We start from the raw sequence: 17,460 nt of genomic DNA on the forward strand, positions 1-17,460 counted from the left end.
AAAAAAAAAAGTTTTTTTTATTGAGTTAATGTTTTATTGATACTGTGTTTTATCAATAACCGTTGTTTCACGATACGTAAATCTGTGACTCCAGTGCTGTAGGAGGTGATTTCACCACCGCAGTTAAGAAAAAAGCATATATGGTGATGGGGTGGACACAGAGGGTGAATCTCCCCTATGCTTCGGCATATATTTTAATTCATTTTTCTTGGCAGAGATCTCTTCATCCACATCGATCGATGCCAATGGAGGAATCTGTTAGGTTCTTTTTTTTTTCGTTTAGCCCAGTGCATGTATGTCCATCATTAGAAGTGGGTGGATGCAGGGCGGTATTCTAATAGTGGGCATATCACCGATCGATCTATGTGAATGGAGGAATCTGTTAGGTTCTCTTTTTTTCGTTCAGCCCACAGTCTGCACAAACAAAAGAACATTACAATATATGTCCAACAAGGACCAGCAACGTTCTGGTATGTTACTGGAATTTGAGTGGTTATACCGGAATGATGCCTGCAGGTTCAGGCATCATCATGGTATCATTTTTTTCAGCCAGCGGTTGGCTTTCATGTTAAGGCAATCCCAGTGGTTAATTAGCTGCTAGACTGCTTTTACAAGCAGTGGGACGTCCCACCCTCCCCCGCCTTCCATGGTTTTCTCTGGCTCTCCTGTCCCACCAGGAAACCCGAGAATGCAGCCGGTGTTTCCGCCAGCTGACCATAGAGCTGATTGGAGACCAGAATGGCTCCAATCATCTCTATGGCCTTGGTGTGGTCAGATGCTTTAAGGGCAAAGGAGAGATCTAGAGTCTGATAGACCCCAAATTTTTCAAAAAAGAGTACCTGTCACTACCTATTGCTATCATAGGGGATGTTTACATTCCCTGTGATAACAATAAAAAATGATAAAAAAAATAAAGGGACAGTGTAAAAATAAAATAAAAAAGCAAAATAAATGATTAAAAAAAAAAAAAAAAGTAAACCACTCATGTCCCCCCGTGCTCGCTCGCAAAGGCGAACGCAAGTGTGTCATATGTAAACAACAATTGCACCATGCATGTGAGGTATTACCATGAACGTCAGATCGAGGGGCAGTAATTCTAGCAGTAGACCTCCTCTGTAAATCTAAAGTGGTAAGGTGGTGAGGAGTGAAATCAACAATTTTCACCCTTAGAAAGCCTGAGGGCGGTGATTGGTTTTCGGGGTCCTGTATGTGGCTAGGCTCCCAAAAAGCCTCACACATGTGGCATCCCCATACTCAGGAGAAGCAGCAGAATGTATTTTTGGGTGCAATTTCACATATACTCATGGCATGTGTGAGCAATATATAATTTCAGTGATAAATGTTTTTTTTTTGTCATTTTTCAATCACTTGTGACAAAAAAATGAAACACTCAATGGGCTCAACATGCCTCTCAGAAAATTTCTTGGGGTGTCTACTTTCCAAAAAGGAGTAATATAAAGGGGGGGGGGGTACTGTGCTGCCCTGCCATTTTAGCACTTCAAGAAATGAGATAGGTATAGACTAAAAGCTGCGTAAATTCAAGTAAATGTACCATAGTTTGTAGACGCTTTAATGTTTGCGCAAACCAATAAATATACACTTATTGAATTTCATTTTACCCAAGACATGTGGCTGAATACATTTTGGCCTAAATGCGTGACAACAATTGAGTTTATTGGATTTTTTTAATAGGAAAATATAATTTTTTTTTTTTTCGTTTATATCGCAAAAAAAAAGATCACACTGGTGATCAAATACCACCAAAATAAGCTTTGTCAGCTCTCTCTGGCTATATTTCTGAGACTCTGCAGCCTACTCACATACCCATTATATATTCCTTAGCGCGGAGTTCAACACCTTTAAATACCACCAAAAGAAAGCTCTATTTGTGGGGGAAAAAAAGGATGCAAATGGGTACAGCGTTGCATGACCACGCAATTACCAGTTAAAGTAGCGCAGTACCAAATTGGAAAAGGTGCTCTTGTCAGCATTGGCGTAAAACCTTCCTGAGCTGAAGTGGTTAATATATAATTGCACCTATTTTGCCTTAAATCACAATAATTTTCAGTTTTTAGATGCCTACTAATTTCCAAAAATTGGCATAGATAATTTTTCACTTAGCTATGCCGATTTACTTATGGAATTCCAGGAAATCAGAAGAAATAGACACCTTTGTCAGAAGAAATAGACACCTTTGTACAGTATTGTAACAATAATCCATACAATATCTCTTTTGCACATGTAGCAGATCCTCATTACTTGGTGTTTTTGAACTTGGTATATTCCTCTGATGTTGTGGGAATATAATTTCCTTTATCAATAATAAAACAGCTGGCAACTCTTATTTGCATCAAAAAGTTGCCATCATCCACAGCAGACAATAAATATCCTATTTAGTCAGTTTCAGACTAGAAATTTGCACTAAAGACCAGGATTACTTAAAACAAAGTACTATACTTAAAACATTTTTTTTTAAAAAAGGATGTAAAGAAGACTACACTTATGAAGTCTTTGAAAGATATCTGAACCTCCCAAAAAACGACTTCTCTGAAGTAATGAGTAGAGACTGAGATAGCATCTCTTTTATCACTAAATATAATGACCAGAATTGGACAATCAACAAAACAAGCAAACAAACAAAAAACAAAAACAGTGTTTAGGAGAGCCAGGAACACTAGGAATCTCTTTCCCCAAGTAAATTAAAAGGGTTTAGAAAATTGATGAGAGATATACCAACCTTTCTGAATATACACAAGGAACATATTGTTGAAAAAAAAGGAAGTACTTAGTTTGTCATTTTATTTTCTATGGGCAAAATAGTTTCCTGGACACTGAGGGGAAAGAAGAAAATATTCAACAATTTATTAATAGTTCCACACAACTTGTTTTATATGGCCTGAGGTCCCACGTGGTCGAATATATGAAGGGTGTAGAATCAGGCCCATTTGCGCAAGGTTAAGAGAACAGAGGATTGATTGAAAAAGGTAGCCCGGATTAGGCCTCTTGCACAGTGCAGCTTGAAAAAACTCAGTACAGCAGGTGTAAATTGATCTAAAATGCTACTCATTGTTTACATTGTGCCTGTACACACAGGCGAGTAAACAAGCGCTGCGTATTCTTGAGTAAAAAATAAAATTCCGTGTTCTCGGTCAGTATTTTGCACCGGTGTGCACATACAAACATAAATATGAATTCATAAATGCACACATATTCACGCAAAACAAATGCCTGAAATTACGTCCAAAAAAGCAGAAGCTCAAACATCAGTACTGTGTGCAAGAGGCCTAATAGTAAAGGTCTGACCCTGTTAGGCATTGAGGCCATTCTTACATATCTAAGAATAAGAATGCTTCTCAAAATTTTGTCAAAGGTAACCTAAAAAAAAAGAGAATCTTTGTTTTGAATGGCATGCCCCTGAGAGGTTTGAGTAAAGAACTTGCGATTAGCTCTAATTTGTAACGTGTAGAATATAACTAGTGTAGCACCCTCCTAGGTAGGTGCTAGGTAAAATATATGTATGGCTCTGTTCTGCTTATCAGAAGAGCCTGATCTGTGAGTTAGCCTGTCACATGCTTCCAGGTGTGACTTATTGAGTCTGGGGAGTCTCCCCACTGTATCCAATGAGGGATCTTGTTGGACAGTGGAGGAAACCTAGCCAATAGCACACCAGGGTTTATGACTGTCCTAGTGGGTGGGCATTGCTGCAATGCATCCTGGGATTGGGAATAAATCCAAAGGGGGCATGTGACAGGGAATCTTTTGGCGGGAGCAAAGTCTCAGGGGGAGGTGGATGGCTCCTCCTGCAGAGTGAGGAAGGTGGTCCAGGCGGTCGGCCTAGGGACCAGGAGGGGAGCTGGGTTGCAGAGGATCCAGTGGAGCTGTTGGGCACGGGCAGAGGACTTTGGGAAAAACAGTATCGTGAGTACCAATGGATCTGCCTAGGGGTCTGCCTAAGAGAGGGGACCACTCCAGAGAAGTCAGGGGATCAAGGAGCCAGCTCACTCAGATTGTTACAGTAAAGGGGGTGCCGTGTAGTGAACCCTGAAGATTAGGAACAAAGGGGGTGCCAGGAAGGGCCCTGAAGTTGTTCAGCAGTACAGTACAGATTGCTTCAGAGTACAGATTGCTTCAGAGTACAGATTACCTCAGAGAATTACTTCAGTTCTGTGTCACAGCTAGTGACAGACTGAAACCAGTGGCCTAGCCATGACTAGCTCAATTTCAGTGTTACTCAGCGTTAACCAGCATTAACCGGCATTTACTCAAGTCGTTCCTGCCTATTGTGCATAGTTTTGTTCAGTTGGAGTATCTCACTCATTCCTTCTTCTATCCAAGTTCCTAATAAAACATAAAAACCAAAGAAACTGGACTGATTCTTGTCTGAGGTTAAAACAATTGGAAAATGCCAGATTGTTCTACTGTTGCTAATGGTAACCCAGGGGGACCCGTAACCAGCAGCTCCCTTGGGAGTAGTGCTACACTAGTAACAATTAGAAAAAATTAAATATAAAGTATTTCTCCTCCTTCTTGACTGGGATCATAGCATATCCAATAACTTGACGTCATCTATGATCTGTATTATGAATCTCCATTATTTGTTAGTCCCCATTATACTGTTGGTAAGAGATGGTAATTAATGTTTCATTCATTTAACAAGAACAACAATTGATTGTGTGTCTTTTGCATTCCTCTGGGTTTGTAATGAAATCCAGAACTAGTGAAGTTCAATTTTTTTGTTTTTTATATACAATACATTTTTCAAATACAATCAATTTTTATGTTCCTATTTTCCTGTCTTATGAGATACTTCAACTTATATAAATATATAATTGAATTAATCATACTTAATAATTTGTAGAACTGAAGGAATTGAAATACGTTTTATAAGCTTTTCTGTACCCTTTGCTACCCTATCTTCATTGTTACATGTCAGATGATAAAGTGGAGTTCCACCAAAAAGTAGAATCTCTGCTTATCTGATTCCTCCCCCCTGAAAGGTGCCACATTTGGCACCTTTTGGGGGAGGAGGAGGGAGCGGGTACCTGTTTTTGACAGGTACCTGTCCCTACTTCCTTCAGACCTCGCAGGGAGAGTCAGACCTGTCAGAGGTTTGGCCCCCATCTCCTCCCCCAACCTCTTGGCCATTCAGAAAGTGCTACGTGCTTTGGGCATGCACAGAAGGGAACTGGCTGTGAAACCGCAAGGCTTCACTCCCGTTTTCCCTCACCATGAATAGTGGCGGCAGCACCCAAGAGCCGATGGAAACATTGGCTGGGGTGTCAACATAGCTGAATTCTAGGACAGGTGTAGCTGCTGTCTTTTATTTATTTTTATTTTTTTTTGGGGGGGGGGGCTCCACTTTAATAAACTGAACTGAATTAGTAGCTCCAATATTTGGAGTGGAAAGAGGTTGCCACCATCCCTATAATCATTATAAATCCATATAAAAAACCTCTTATGAGACTTTGAAGGCAGCAACTTCAATTGTATAAAAATCTTTACAGTAAAAATATATAAAATTTGCTAAATGTAGCAATAAAAACCATAATAAATTATACAGGGCAATCTCCCCAAACATGACTGCTCCAAACCTCCAATATTAGGATGTTCCATCCCTTGGTGCTGTCAGGCTTAAGAAAGGAGGACCAAGGTTACTCTTCCCAAACGCCAGAGGCAGTGGATTGTACATGCTTCCAATCAGTTAGCTGTTAGTTCTAGTGTGGAGTCCTGTTCAGTTGTGGGATTGTGCCATCTTTCCTCAGCCTGACAGATACCTGAAAGTGTCTCAGGAAGAATATTTGTCATTATCACTGCACAGCTGGCCCCAATGCAAGTGCCAATGCCAGTGCTCCCCATCACCAAGGTGTACATAGCCCTCTGCTCCCCAGGAATATTTGAGTGCAGTAAACATTTGTAAACAAGCGTATTATTGCAGCAGATCAATGCTCTTGCTGTCACATTTTGCTTTTCAGGTTCTGTGCATTACCTTGTGCTGTTGGAGGATAGCTGGTGGAGATGATCTGGATTTTAAAGACTGTGTGCAAGGACTTTAACATTGCATTGCATGTGCCAAGGGCTACTGTTGCTGCAGAAAGAAGTTGTTTTATTCTCACATTGTTACAGAATGTTGATATATTTACCTGTAAACTCTAATGGACAAACACAAGTATATCTTCCAATCTGATTGAGGCATGTACCTCCATGCTGGCAGGGATTAGAAATACATTCATCCACTTCAATATTACACAATACTCCTTGAAATCCAGGAACACAGTAACATGCTTGTCCGTTTCCTCTTTCCCTGCATACTGCCCCATTCTGGCAGGGGTTCCAAAGGCACTCATCTTCTGGGGTTTCACAGAATGTCCCCTTATAACCTATATCACAAAAGCAGGTGGAACCTCTTTCTGTCACATAGCACTGTCCTCCATGTCTGCAAAGGTTCCTGTGGCATCTCCTCATTCGAATTTCACAATTTTTTCCCTTAAATCCTGCTTGACAGCGGCATTCATAAGTTCCTGTATTAAGGGTAACCTGGCATGTGGCATTCTTTGGGCAAGGGTTTGAGAGGCAAGGATCAGATGAGTCTGCACAACCTACAACAGATGTGCAGGGCTCGTCATATTTACATGGAGCAGAAGAGCAGGGTGTTGGGTCTTCTTCACAGACAGTACCTAGGAAATAAAAAAAAGACTTTAAATACATCGGTAAAAAAATGGCATTCATGGATCAAGGTGGATCACCAATAAACTCATAATCTTACGAAATAAGAACTCCATTGAACTCTAATTGAACCAAATGGTTCATGTGCATTTCAAGATATTAATATGGTTCAATGCTTTCAGGTATTAGCATTCGCATTTAAAAGAGAAGTGCGGAATTGTAAAAAAAAAAAAAAAAAAAACTACATACCTACCTTATGCAGCATCAGTGTGATGCTATATGCTGTTAGCTATAGATGCTAAAGCTCCCCCACCACCTTTAAGCCCAAGAACGGAGAGATCAGCTGAACACTGATCGCTCAGTTCTCAGTCAGCTGAGAGCAGTGATTGTCAATTACCACTCTCTGCTCTGCTCCTCCAGTGCTCACTGGAGAGCTAGGCCAGGAGTGGGGGGAGGGGGGGGGGGGGCTGAGCCAGCTGCTGGTAAGGAATCTTGATGGATCCTGGCATTAATTCTGGCATCCTCTCACCTCAGTGGGTCTGTGACATCACCTGACAGCCGCTGTCGACTGATTCTGAGTCACAGGAATGCACAAGTAAGTGCACTCCTGTGATCCACTCTAACGCTCCTGCGTTTTTATATGGTGTGGATTTTCAGCTGCAGAAATAGTTCCACGTCAGCAGTCATGTAAGAGATATGCTGAGATACCATTCCCAACCTCAATGACTCATCATGTGTGGAAGGTCTTATTTCAGCCAGTAAATACACACAATTAGCAAGCTGGTTCCTAGAGTGACTTTATGCATGTGGTAACACAATGATGAAGGTTGAGGGATAGGTTGAGTGGAGGTGGTAGGTGATAGACACTTGAAGGTGAGACAGTAGCAGATGGATGCAGGAAGGTTTAGCAATGTTGTATGATAGCAGATGATAGAATAGCAGGTGGACATACAAAAGAGATCAACCCAGTGCAGAAAAGTAGCAGTAGTCTCAAGAGCTAGCAATCTAGTTTATGCAGATGTGATAAACAGTCTCTACTATGCAGAGCTAGATAGTGTAAGCTTAGTATAAGTTTATAGAGAATTCCCCTGCGGGTTATTAGCACTATTAGTGATACAGCCGAAGGGTGGTTCAGGAGAGGCGGATGATCCAGTAGCGGGATACAGGGATCAGCGCAGCGAGGTTCCGTCAGCGAAGTAAGCTTGCAAGCATGGAAGCTTCAAGCAAGGTTAGCATCCAGATAAGGGTGTTTAAAAGAACACATGTGAGTGAGAACCGACGCCTTAAATTGCCATCTAGTCCGGCGCTGAGTGATGACAGCTCCAGTCTTAAAGGTGTATGCGCACCTTTCCAAAAGTAAATGGTAGGGCGCATACACTTGTGGAAAGTGTAATTTAGGGTACCAAAGGTACCGGAACATTACAATACCCCCCCCTTAAGGCCTGCTCCTGAAGGCCTCTGGAGCTGGTTTGTCTGGGTATCTCGCATGAAAATTGCGGATTAATCTAGGGGCATGTATGTCAGAGGTGTTTAGCCAGGTGTCGTCTTGGGGCCCATAGTTCTTCCATCTAACCAAGTACTGAAGTCTTCTTCTGTAGATACGAGAATCCAGAATTTCTTTTATCTCGTATTCTTCTCCACCTTCAACTTGTACAGGAGGGGGAGGTGGAATATTAGGCCTTATTCCTTGGTCCGGAACATGGGGTTTTAGTAGCGACACATGGAAAATGGGATGCATTTTTAGGTCCATTGGCAATGTAAGCTGCACTGCAGCTTTTCCAATAAGTTTCTTGATTGGGAAAGGTCCCAAGAACAGAGGTCCAAGCTTTTTGCTAGGGATCTTCAGTCTCAAGTTTTTTGTTGAGAGCCAAACGAGGTCCCCGATAGTAGACTGTGGAGAAGGTCTTCTACGAAGATCATAGTACTTCTTTTGTTGACTGTGAGCGTGTGCAATGGTAGTATTTAGTAAACCCAGAGAATCCTTTATTTGGGAAAGATAGTCTGAGGCTACTGGGTTATTTGAAGGAAGGATGCGTGGAGGGAGAATAGAGGGATGGAACCCATAGTTCAAGTAGAACGGACTCTGCTTGGTTGTACTGTGAGTTGCGTTGTTGTAGGCAAATTCTGCCAGGGGGAGAAGATCCAACCAATCATCCTGTTGGTAAGAAGTGTAACAACGTAAATACTGCTCGATGCATTGGTTGACTCTTTCAGTCTGTCCGTTGGTCTGCGGATGGTAAGGAGAAGTGAGCTTCCGCTCAATCCGTAGTATGTGACATAGTTCTTGCCAGAATTTAGAAATAAATTGGGATCCACGGTCAGACAAAAGAGTTTTTGGGATACCATGTAATCTGAAGACATGTTTCATCAGGAGTTCTGCCGTTTGTTTGGACGAAGGTAGTCTGCGAATAGCAATGAAATGTGCCATTTTTGTCAGATGGTCCACTGACACCAAGATGGTATTAAATCCTTTGGAAGGAGGCAATTCTACGATGAAGTCCAATGACAGAACCTCCCATGGAGTTTGGGGTATTGGTAGACTGCATAGTAGACCGGATGGTCTCGTAGTGTCAATTTTGGACCTGGCACAGACATTGCATGAAGAGACGAATTTTTGTATAGATGTTTTCATGTCAGGCCACCAGAATTGCCGAGAAATCAAATTGAAAGTCTTTGTCATACCCATATGTCCTGCCATAGGCACATCATGCGATAATTCCAAGATCTTGGTGCGTAGGGTAGGTGGTATGTAAAGTTTGTCGTTGTAGTAGAGGAAGCCTTCTGCATCGGTAGTTAGTTGTGGTGGGGGTGAATCCAACCTTATACCATGCAGAACCTCTTCCTTCAAGGAACGGACAACTCCAATAATGCGTTTGTGAGGTATTATAGGAACGGAAGGAATTTCAAAGTAGTTTTCTTCAGTTAGTGGTGATAGTGCATCCGCCTTTTTGTTCTTATCTGCAGGTGTGTAGGTCACTAGGAAGTTAAACCTTAGAAAGAATAGTGACCATCGTACCTGTCGATGCGAGAGAGTTTTACTAGTCTGAAGATATTGGAGGTTTTTATGGTCCGTGTATATAATTATTGGTAATTGGGTGCCTTCGAGTAAATGTCGCCAATTCTCCAGAGCCAATTTTATAGCAAGCAGTTCCTTCTCACCCACGGGGTAATTTATCTCGGGACTGCTCAGGGATTTAGAAAAAAAGGCGACTGGATGAAGTGGTGAAGTGGGGGTAGGTCATTGGGAGAGTATTGCTCCTACTGCCAGGTTTGACACATCTACCTCCAGAATGTATTGGAGGGATGGGTCTGGATGGCGTAATATGGGAGCGGAAGTAAACCTTGTCTTTAACAAGTGGAAAGCCTTATTTGCTTCTTCTGACCATTTAAATGGTATTTTTATGCTAGTGAGCTGTGTGAGGGGTCTCACAATAGCAGAAAAGTTTTTTATGAACTTCCAGTAGAAATTTGAAAATCCCAGAAATCGCTGTAGCGCCTTGCGTGTAGTTGGTGTAGGCCAATCCTGAATGCAGGATATTTTACTCATGTCCATCTCGATTCCCATTTTGGATATGATGTAGCCTAGAAAGAGTACCTCATCTTTATGGAACAAGCATTTCTTCAGCTTCACATAAAGATTATGTGCAAGCAATCTCGATAATACAAGTCTTACATGTCTTATGTGTTCAGACAGGATCCGTGAATATATAAGTATATCGTCCAGATATACCACAACACAGACATCTAGTAAGTCTTTAAAAATATCGTTTATAAATCGTTGGAAAACTGCAGGGGCATTGCATAGGCCGAATGGCATCACAAGATATTCGAACAATCCGTATCTAGTTCTGAACGCAGTCTTCCACTCGTGTCCATCACGGATTCGAATGAGATTGTATGCTCCTTTCAGGTCTAATTTTGAAAAATAGGTAGCTCCATGCACCTGCTCAATGAGCTCAGGGATAAGCGGTAGAGGATAGCGATCTTTTGTTGTGATAGCATTCAATTTCCTGTAGTCGATGATAGGTCTGAGACTTGAATCTTTATTGCGAACAAAAAAGAGTCCTGCTGCTGTGGAAGAAGTGGAAGGTCTAATAAAACCTTTTTCCAAGTTCTCATCCAAATAGATTTTGAGATGGGCAAGTTCATCCTGTGAAAGAGGATAAACATGACCGAACGGCAATTTGCTATTTGGGAGTAGATCAATGCTACAATCATAGTCTCGATGAGGAGGTAATGCTTGAGAATTTTTCTCAAGAAAAACCTCAGAAAGATCCTGATAACATAGTGGTGCAATCTCATCTGTCACCACAGACAGAATCTTCCCGGAAAACGGGAGGTTACACGTTTCCTCGCAATAACAAGAAGGGAAGGTCAAGGACCGTTTCTTCCAATCTATGGTTGGTTGGTGTGTGTGCAACCAGGGAAGTCCCAACACAATGGGAAAGTGGGGTAATGGTATTAAATCGAAGGTAGAAGTCTCCCTATGAGACTCGTTAATAGTGACTAGAAGTGCTTGTGTCTGATCGGTGATCGGACCAGAGGATAACGGAACACCGGTAATAAGACTTACTGAGACAGGTTTGAGTTTAGAAATAATAGGAATTTTATTTAAAGCAGCAAAACATATATCCATATAATTTCCACAAGATCCTGTGTCAATCATGGCCTTAGTAGTAATCCTGTTCTGGTCCCACTGTAATGTCAAAAAAACAGAAATGTAGGGGTTAGTGAATGAAGTTGTCAATCCTCCTAGAGAGACATGTGAACACTCACCCTTCTTTTTGTTGACTAGGGGACAGACGTTTATCTTGTGATCCGGGGATGCACAGTACAAGCAGAGATTTTCATTTCGTCTTTTGGCTTTTTCCATAGTTGATAGCGGTGGGCGTATGGTTCCTACCTCCATAGGAACGGCCAGACTCCGAGAGGAAACGGATAATGGCATTCCCATCTTTTCAGCCTTTCTTTCTCGTAGTCTTCTATCTATGGTAATACTGAGTTGTATTAATGCATCCAGGGTTTTTGGCAGATCCGCTCGGGCGAGCTCGTCCTTAACGGCTTCTGATAGGCCAAGCCTAAATTGGGTTTTCAGAGATGCATCATTCCATTCTGAATCAAGGGTCCATCTCTTGAACTCTGCGACAAAGTCTTCCACAGGCCTCCTTCCTTGTTTCAAGGATCTTAACTGAAGATCAGCAGTACTCTGCCTATTGGGGTCATCATATAGGCTAGTGAGCTCTGCCAGGAACAAGGCATAGGAGTTGAGAAGCTGGTCGTTTTTCTCAAAAAGAGAATCTGCCCAGGCTCGAGGATCGCTTGATAGGTAAGAAATAATAGTACAAACCTTAATGTGATCAGTAAGGTAGGTACGAGGTTTTAGCAAAAAAAGTAACTCACATGCGTTTTTAAATTCACGAAATTTTTTGCGATCGCCTGTAAATACCAAAGGGGGATTTATCTTGGGTTCAGGGGACTGAGCAGAGGTAAGTTGTGTCAGTCTAATTACCTGCTGCGACAGAGCCTGATTGTCTTCTTTTAATTCAGCAAGTGCGTGTATTAACGCAGATACTTGCTGTTTTAATTGTGTCACCTGAGTGGTTATTTCTGGAACTATTTCTGCTGAATCCATTTTTAGGTTCGTTCAATCTCTAACGCTCCTGCGTTTTTATATGGTGTGGATTTTCAGCTGCAGAAATAGTTCCACGTCAGCAGTCATGTAAGAGATATGCTGAGATACCATTCCCAACCTCAATGACTCATCATGTGTGGAAGGTCTTATTTCAGCCAGTAAATACACACAATTAGCAAGCTGGTTCCTAGAGTGACTTTATGCATGTGGTAACACAATGATGAAGGTTGAGGGATAGGTTGAGTGGAGGTGGTAGGTGATAGACACTTGAAGGTGAGACAGTAGCAGATGGATGCAGGAAGGTTTAGCAATGTTGTATGATAGCAGATGATAGAATAGCAGGTGGACATACAAAAGAGATCAACCCAGTGCAGAAAAGTAGCAGTAGTCTCAAGAGCTAGCAATCTAGTTTATGCAGATGTGATAAACAGTCTCTACTATGCAGAGCTAGATAGTGTAAGCTTAGTATAAGTTTATAGAGAATTCCCCTGCGGGGTACTTAGCACTATTAGCGATACAGCCGAAGGGTGGTTCAGGAGAGGCGGATGATCCAGTAGCGGGATACAGGGATCAGCGCAGCGAGGTTCCGTCAGCGAAGTAAGCTTGCAAGCATGGAAGCTTCAAGCAAGGTTAGCATCCAGATAAGGGTGTTTGAACGAACACATGTGAGTGAGAACCGACGCCTTAAATAGCCATCTAGTCCGGCGCTGAGTGATGACAGCTCCAGTCTTAAAGGTGTATGCGCACCTTTCCAAAAGTAAATGGTAGGGCGCATACACTTGTGGAAAGTGTAATTTAGGGTACCAAAGATACCGGAACATTACATCCACATGGGAAGGATGGCCAAACAAGCTTTGGCCAATATTTTCTTTTAAGAGATCACCCGCCTCATCATTTTATACATTTCTGCAAAACCGTACTGAAATACACCATAGCAAAATCCACCATTATAAAATCCCCATCTCTCTGCTCCTTTACTAGTACACTTCATGTCAGCGTTTTGCTTTGCTAAATCAGATGCTGCTTGACATTAATCCTGCTCCTGATCTTGCCCTTGCTTTGTATCCTGTACCCTGCACCCTGTTGCCCTATACTGTATCCATTGTTCCTGATCCCAGTTCTAGTTCCTCCCTTCCTTGCATCTCTGTTATTCCCTGTGACAATTGTTCCTCATTTTCTATTTTTTGTGTTATACTTTGTAGTTAGGTGGTTAGGTATTTGTCAGTCACTTATTTGTTTATTTATATCTTTTTTTTTTATAATTCTTTTTATTAAAGGTTTTATGAACATAAACATCACCCGCAGGGGTAACTCTATACAGACCGCCAGTGCCTTCCATGGCCATCAATAACAAAAAACAAAGAGCATACAAAACAACACAAGGTGTGTGTGTGTGTATGGCCCTCCCCAAAACATTACATGTAAGTAGAATGGAAAAACTCCCCAAAAGGCTGGCACGGCCCTGTACACCCTCACACCAAAATAGAGCTGTTGAGTAGAACAATATACCTGTAAATTAACCCTTACAGTGGAACCTCAGACACAATTGCTGTAGAGTTATCTTTAGCCATTTACCCCAAACTTTATTAAACTTCTTTGGGCATCCTCTATTATATTAGGTATCCTTATAGAGGGGAATGGCATGGTTGACCAGATTCATCAAGGCTGATACTGTTGGAAGAGTAGGATTTTTTCAGACTAGAGTTTTTGCCTTCATTAAATAGAATAGAAGGAGTCCCAGCAGCGTCCGTTCCGCCACTGTAGGGCAAGTTCTTTAACCAGTCCCAGTAAGCAGACTCACAAGGAGAGAGAGAGGTTCTGAGCGGGGACCCTTTATATGACATGAACCACTGCCTCCCAGTATTTTGTGATGGCTGGACAAGACCAAAAAATGTGAATGAAGTCTCCTCTAAAGTGAGAGCATCCCCAACAATCTGGTGACATGACAGAAACCATTTTTTGCACTCTGTATGGGATATAGTATGCTCGGTGTATTATTTAAAATTGAATAAGACGGTCTCTGAGAGACACGAGGTGCTTAAATGAGAAGTCCCAAATATCAGACCATTCGTCCCCATTAAGGTCCGGAATGTCTACTAGCCATTTGTTCCAGAGAGCTGACATCTCCATGAGGGTAACAAAGCATAGGTGACTATAGAAGACCGACATAGGTTTTTTTGAACAGTCAGACTGCACAGTCTCCTCAAGAGATTACATGGTGAGGCTCACTGAAGAATCAGGAAATTGGCTGATTAAGGCATGGGAGAGTTGCCAATATCTGAAGTAATAAGAGAGTGAGACATTGTATCTCAAGCACATAATAAGTAAAGAAATTACATTAATTTACCTTGGTCCACAATATGTGATAATGCTTTTTTATGGAATTTCGTCCAGGCTTGAGGATCTGGGATAGAGTATAAATATGGTAGATTTGGATTGTAGTATGAGGGGAAAACTGCATGGACCTACCCTGTTCGAAGCTCAAGCCCACCCTCCAAGCTTTGAGGGTGGTAAGCATAGATGGCGCCAAATGGTATGAGGCCTTACCCCCGCTAATTTATATCTTTATGTTAGTTATTTGCATGTCATTTGTTTTACTAATAATAAATTCACTTAAATATATTTATGCTTTGGTCTCAGTTTCTAAGTGTAGCCACACAGATCTGGCCATTCTTGCTGTTAATTCCTGTCTGCCTTTGCAGCTGAGATTGTAAGTTATAGCTATCTCAGCACAACTGGATCAGTTATAGAGAACACACATGCAATGCATAGATTGGGGAAGCAGAACAGTCAAAAGTTAGCTCTAGTCAAAAAATCTTTTATAGCTCCAGCCAAAACATTTTTATAGTTCCAGTAAAAAAAAATCTATAGCCCTGGAATATACTGTGAAATGTAATATGGACTCTAGGTATATAGCAGTTTCGGACAGTATAGCCATTGTCATATAGCTCAGCATCAACAAGACTGCTCCAGATCCACCATGTCTTACAATCAAGATCTTCTACTCTCAGCCAACAACCTATTAAAGCCTATGCCAACACTGAAGCTTCTAAAATTCAGGCAGCCTTTGCCCAGAGATGGAAGCAGAGGCTACATACAAGAAAGCAGAGATGGAAGCAGAAGCTGCATGCAAGGAAGCAGAGATGAAAGCAGAAGCTGCATGCAAGAAAGCAGAGATGGGTGTATAGGCTACACAAAAAAAGCAGAGATGGAAGTGTTGGAGAAACAACAGCCATGGCAAAGTTTTAGAGCAAGCTGCTAGCTAACTTGAATGATGTAACAGCAGCAGACACTCAGTTGCATCGTATGCATAATAGTCCTCACACTCAGGGGCGTAACTACAGGGGATGCAGGGGTTGCAATCGCTACCGGGCCCCATGCTCCAGGGGGCCCGGTAGCAAACCAGTGGGTGAACTTCCAGGATCGCAAAGGTCACACTTGCGACCGGACCCTGGCATTGCACCACTGTGGGGAGGCCCCAAGATTGCAGGAAAGGGGCCCACAAGATTGCAGGAAGGGGGCCCACTGCAGAACCTGTGAAAGAATCCTGCTGCGGGACCGTAATAAAAGGCCATGCAACGAGTGTAAAGAGCCCCAGGATTAGTGGGAAGAGCCCTGGGCTTGAAGGTAAGGGCCCCGGCCAGGGGTCTGGGGGGCCCTTCATGGTTTCTTGCATCAGGGCCCTGAAGGTTCTAGTTACGCCTCTGCTCACACTCTCTCCTACAACTTCAGCTCCCAGCCATTTGATATGTCTCAACCAAGGTCAGTACGCTGTACCTACCATCAGTTAGGAAAATCTGCCTGCTCATCCCTCAATACATCAGACTTTTGCACTGCAGCAAACTGTAGACACCATTTTGCAGATAATAATTAAGCAACTTTGGAAGGTATAGTGCTGCATAGCTGCAACCCAACACGGCAATCAACTCAAAGCTAGTGTCTGGTATGAACACTTTTGCACCACTATAACTTCCAAAGTTGCTTAATTTCAACACACCAGTCAGTCAATGTAACTAACTTTGTTTCACATGCAGCTGTGTATCCAAAGTCTAAAAACACAGACGTCACTCAATACATGCTTCGCAAAGTGCTCCCTAAGACCGGTCTCACTAAGTTCAATGCAAACCTGAAAAATACAGAGACTGGAAATCCACCTTCAAAGTCACAATCAGTGAAATAGATCTCACAACTACAGAAGAGCTAGATCTGCTTATCAGGTGGCTAGGTCCTCAATCTGCTGAATGTATCGAAAGGCTTAAAGCTGTTCACATTGACAATTCTGCTGCTTGGGATAGACTTGAGTATAACTTTGGTAGCCCAGAAGCCATTGGGGATGCTTTGTTTAAAAGGTTGCAAAGCTTCCCAAATATATCTAGTAGAGACTAAAGTTTCAAAAGCTCAGTGACCTTCTGTTGGAGCTTCAGCTTGCCAAAGCTAATACCCACCAACCCTATAGTCCCCAAGTTACTTTATGGTATACAGAAAAATTGGCATCACTTTAACCAAGGCACAAGGAAGAAAATAATGGAAGAAGACTCCTACTTCTGTGAGTTCATTAGGAGAATTGCAAATACCAAGAACATAGGCGGGCGCACATGGTGTGCTGGATGTACCTGGGCACACCCTAATCCCCCGTGCGGTGCTGATTAATCCTGCTTCCTGGTGTCCCCATTACCCCCTGTAGTGCTGCCAGCTTCCCTCCTCTCTTCTCCCGCTGACACAGAGCACGCACAGCACAGAGCACTTCCTATTTGTTCACTGTCCAGTGCAGTTGAGGTTACAGAGAAAAGAACTGGGGAATCTGTCCTCAGTCCCTTTCAAAAGTGAGACATCAGGGGTCTGTTTAGACCCTTGAAATTTCACCAAAGCCCCCCAATGGAGCTCCTAAAAAAGTTATAATAAAAATAATAAAAAATATTGTAAAAAAGAATTTAAAAAAATAATAAAATTGTAAAAAATAATAAAAAAAAAAAAAACTACTGACACTGTCCACTGCCCTACTGACACCAATCTCTGCTCTACTGACTTCATCCACTGCTCTGATTATATACACATGTATTTTTGTGTTCTGCTGTGCACAGTCTAATGCAATAGGCTGCGCACTCAAATGACTAAGAATGATCCAAGTTTCCCCTTTCAGGAGGTTAACCCTCTCAGTTCACCTT

At 42.2% G+C, this 17,460-nt stretch overlaps 1 protein-coding gene across 1 annotated transcript in view; it reads right to left on the minus strand.

Moving 5' to 3' along the window:
* CRB1 (crumbs cell polarity complex component 1) overlaps positions 1-17,460 on the minus strand; it is a gene marked incomplete at its 3' end in the record, with an annotated part of 164,876 nt that overhangs the window by 100,486 nt on the left and 46,930 nt on the right. Inside the window, exon 2 of the mRNA XM_082265223.1 lies at positions 6,141-6,674. Coding sequence (XP_082121349.1) covers positions 6,141-6,674 — 534 coding nt within the window. The remainder of the gene's footprint in view (positions 1-6,140; positions 6,675-17,460) is intronic.

This window comes from Pelophylax lessonae (assembly GCF_965119305.1).
Source record: "Pelophylax lessonae genome assembly, chromosome: 8".
Taxonomy (NCBI): domain Eukaryota; kingdom Metazoa; phylum Chordata; class Amphibia; order Anura; family Ranidae; genus Pelophylax; species Pelophylax lessonae.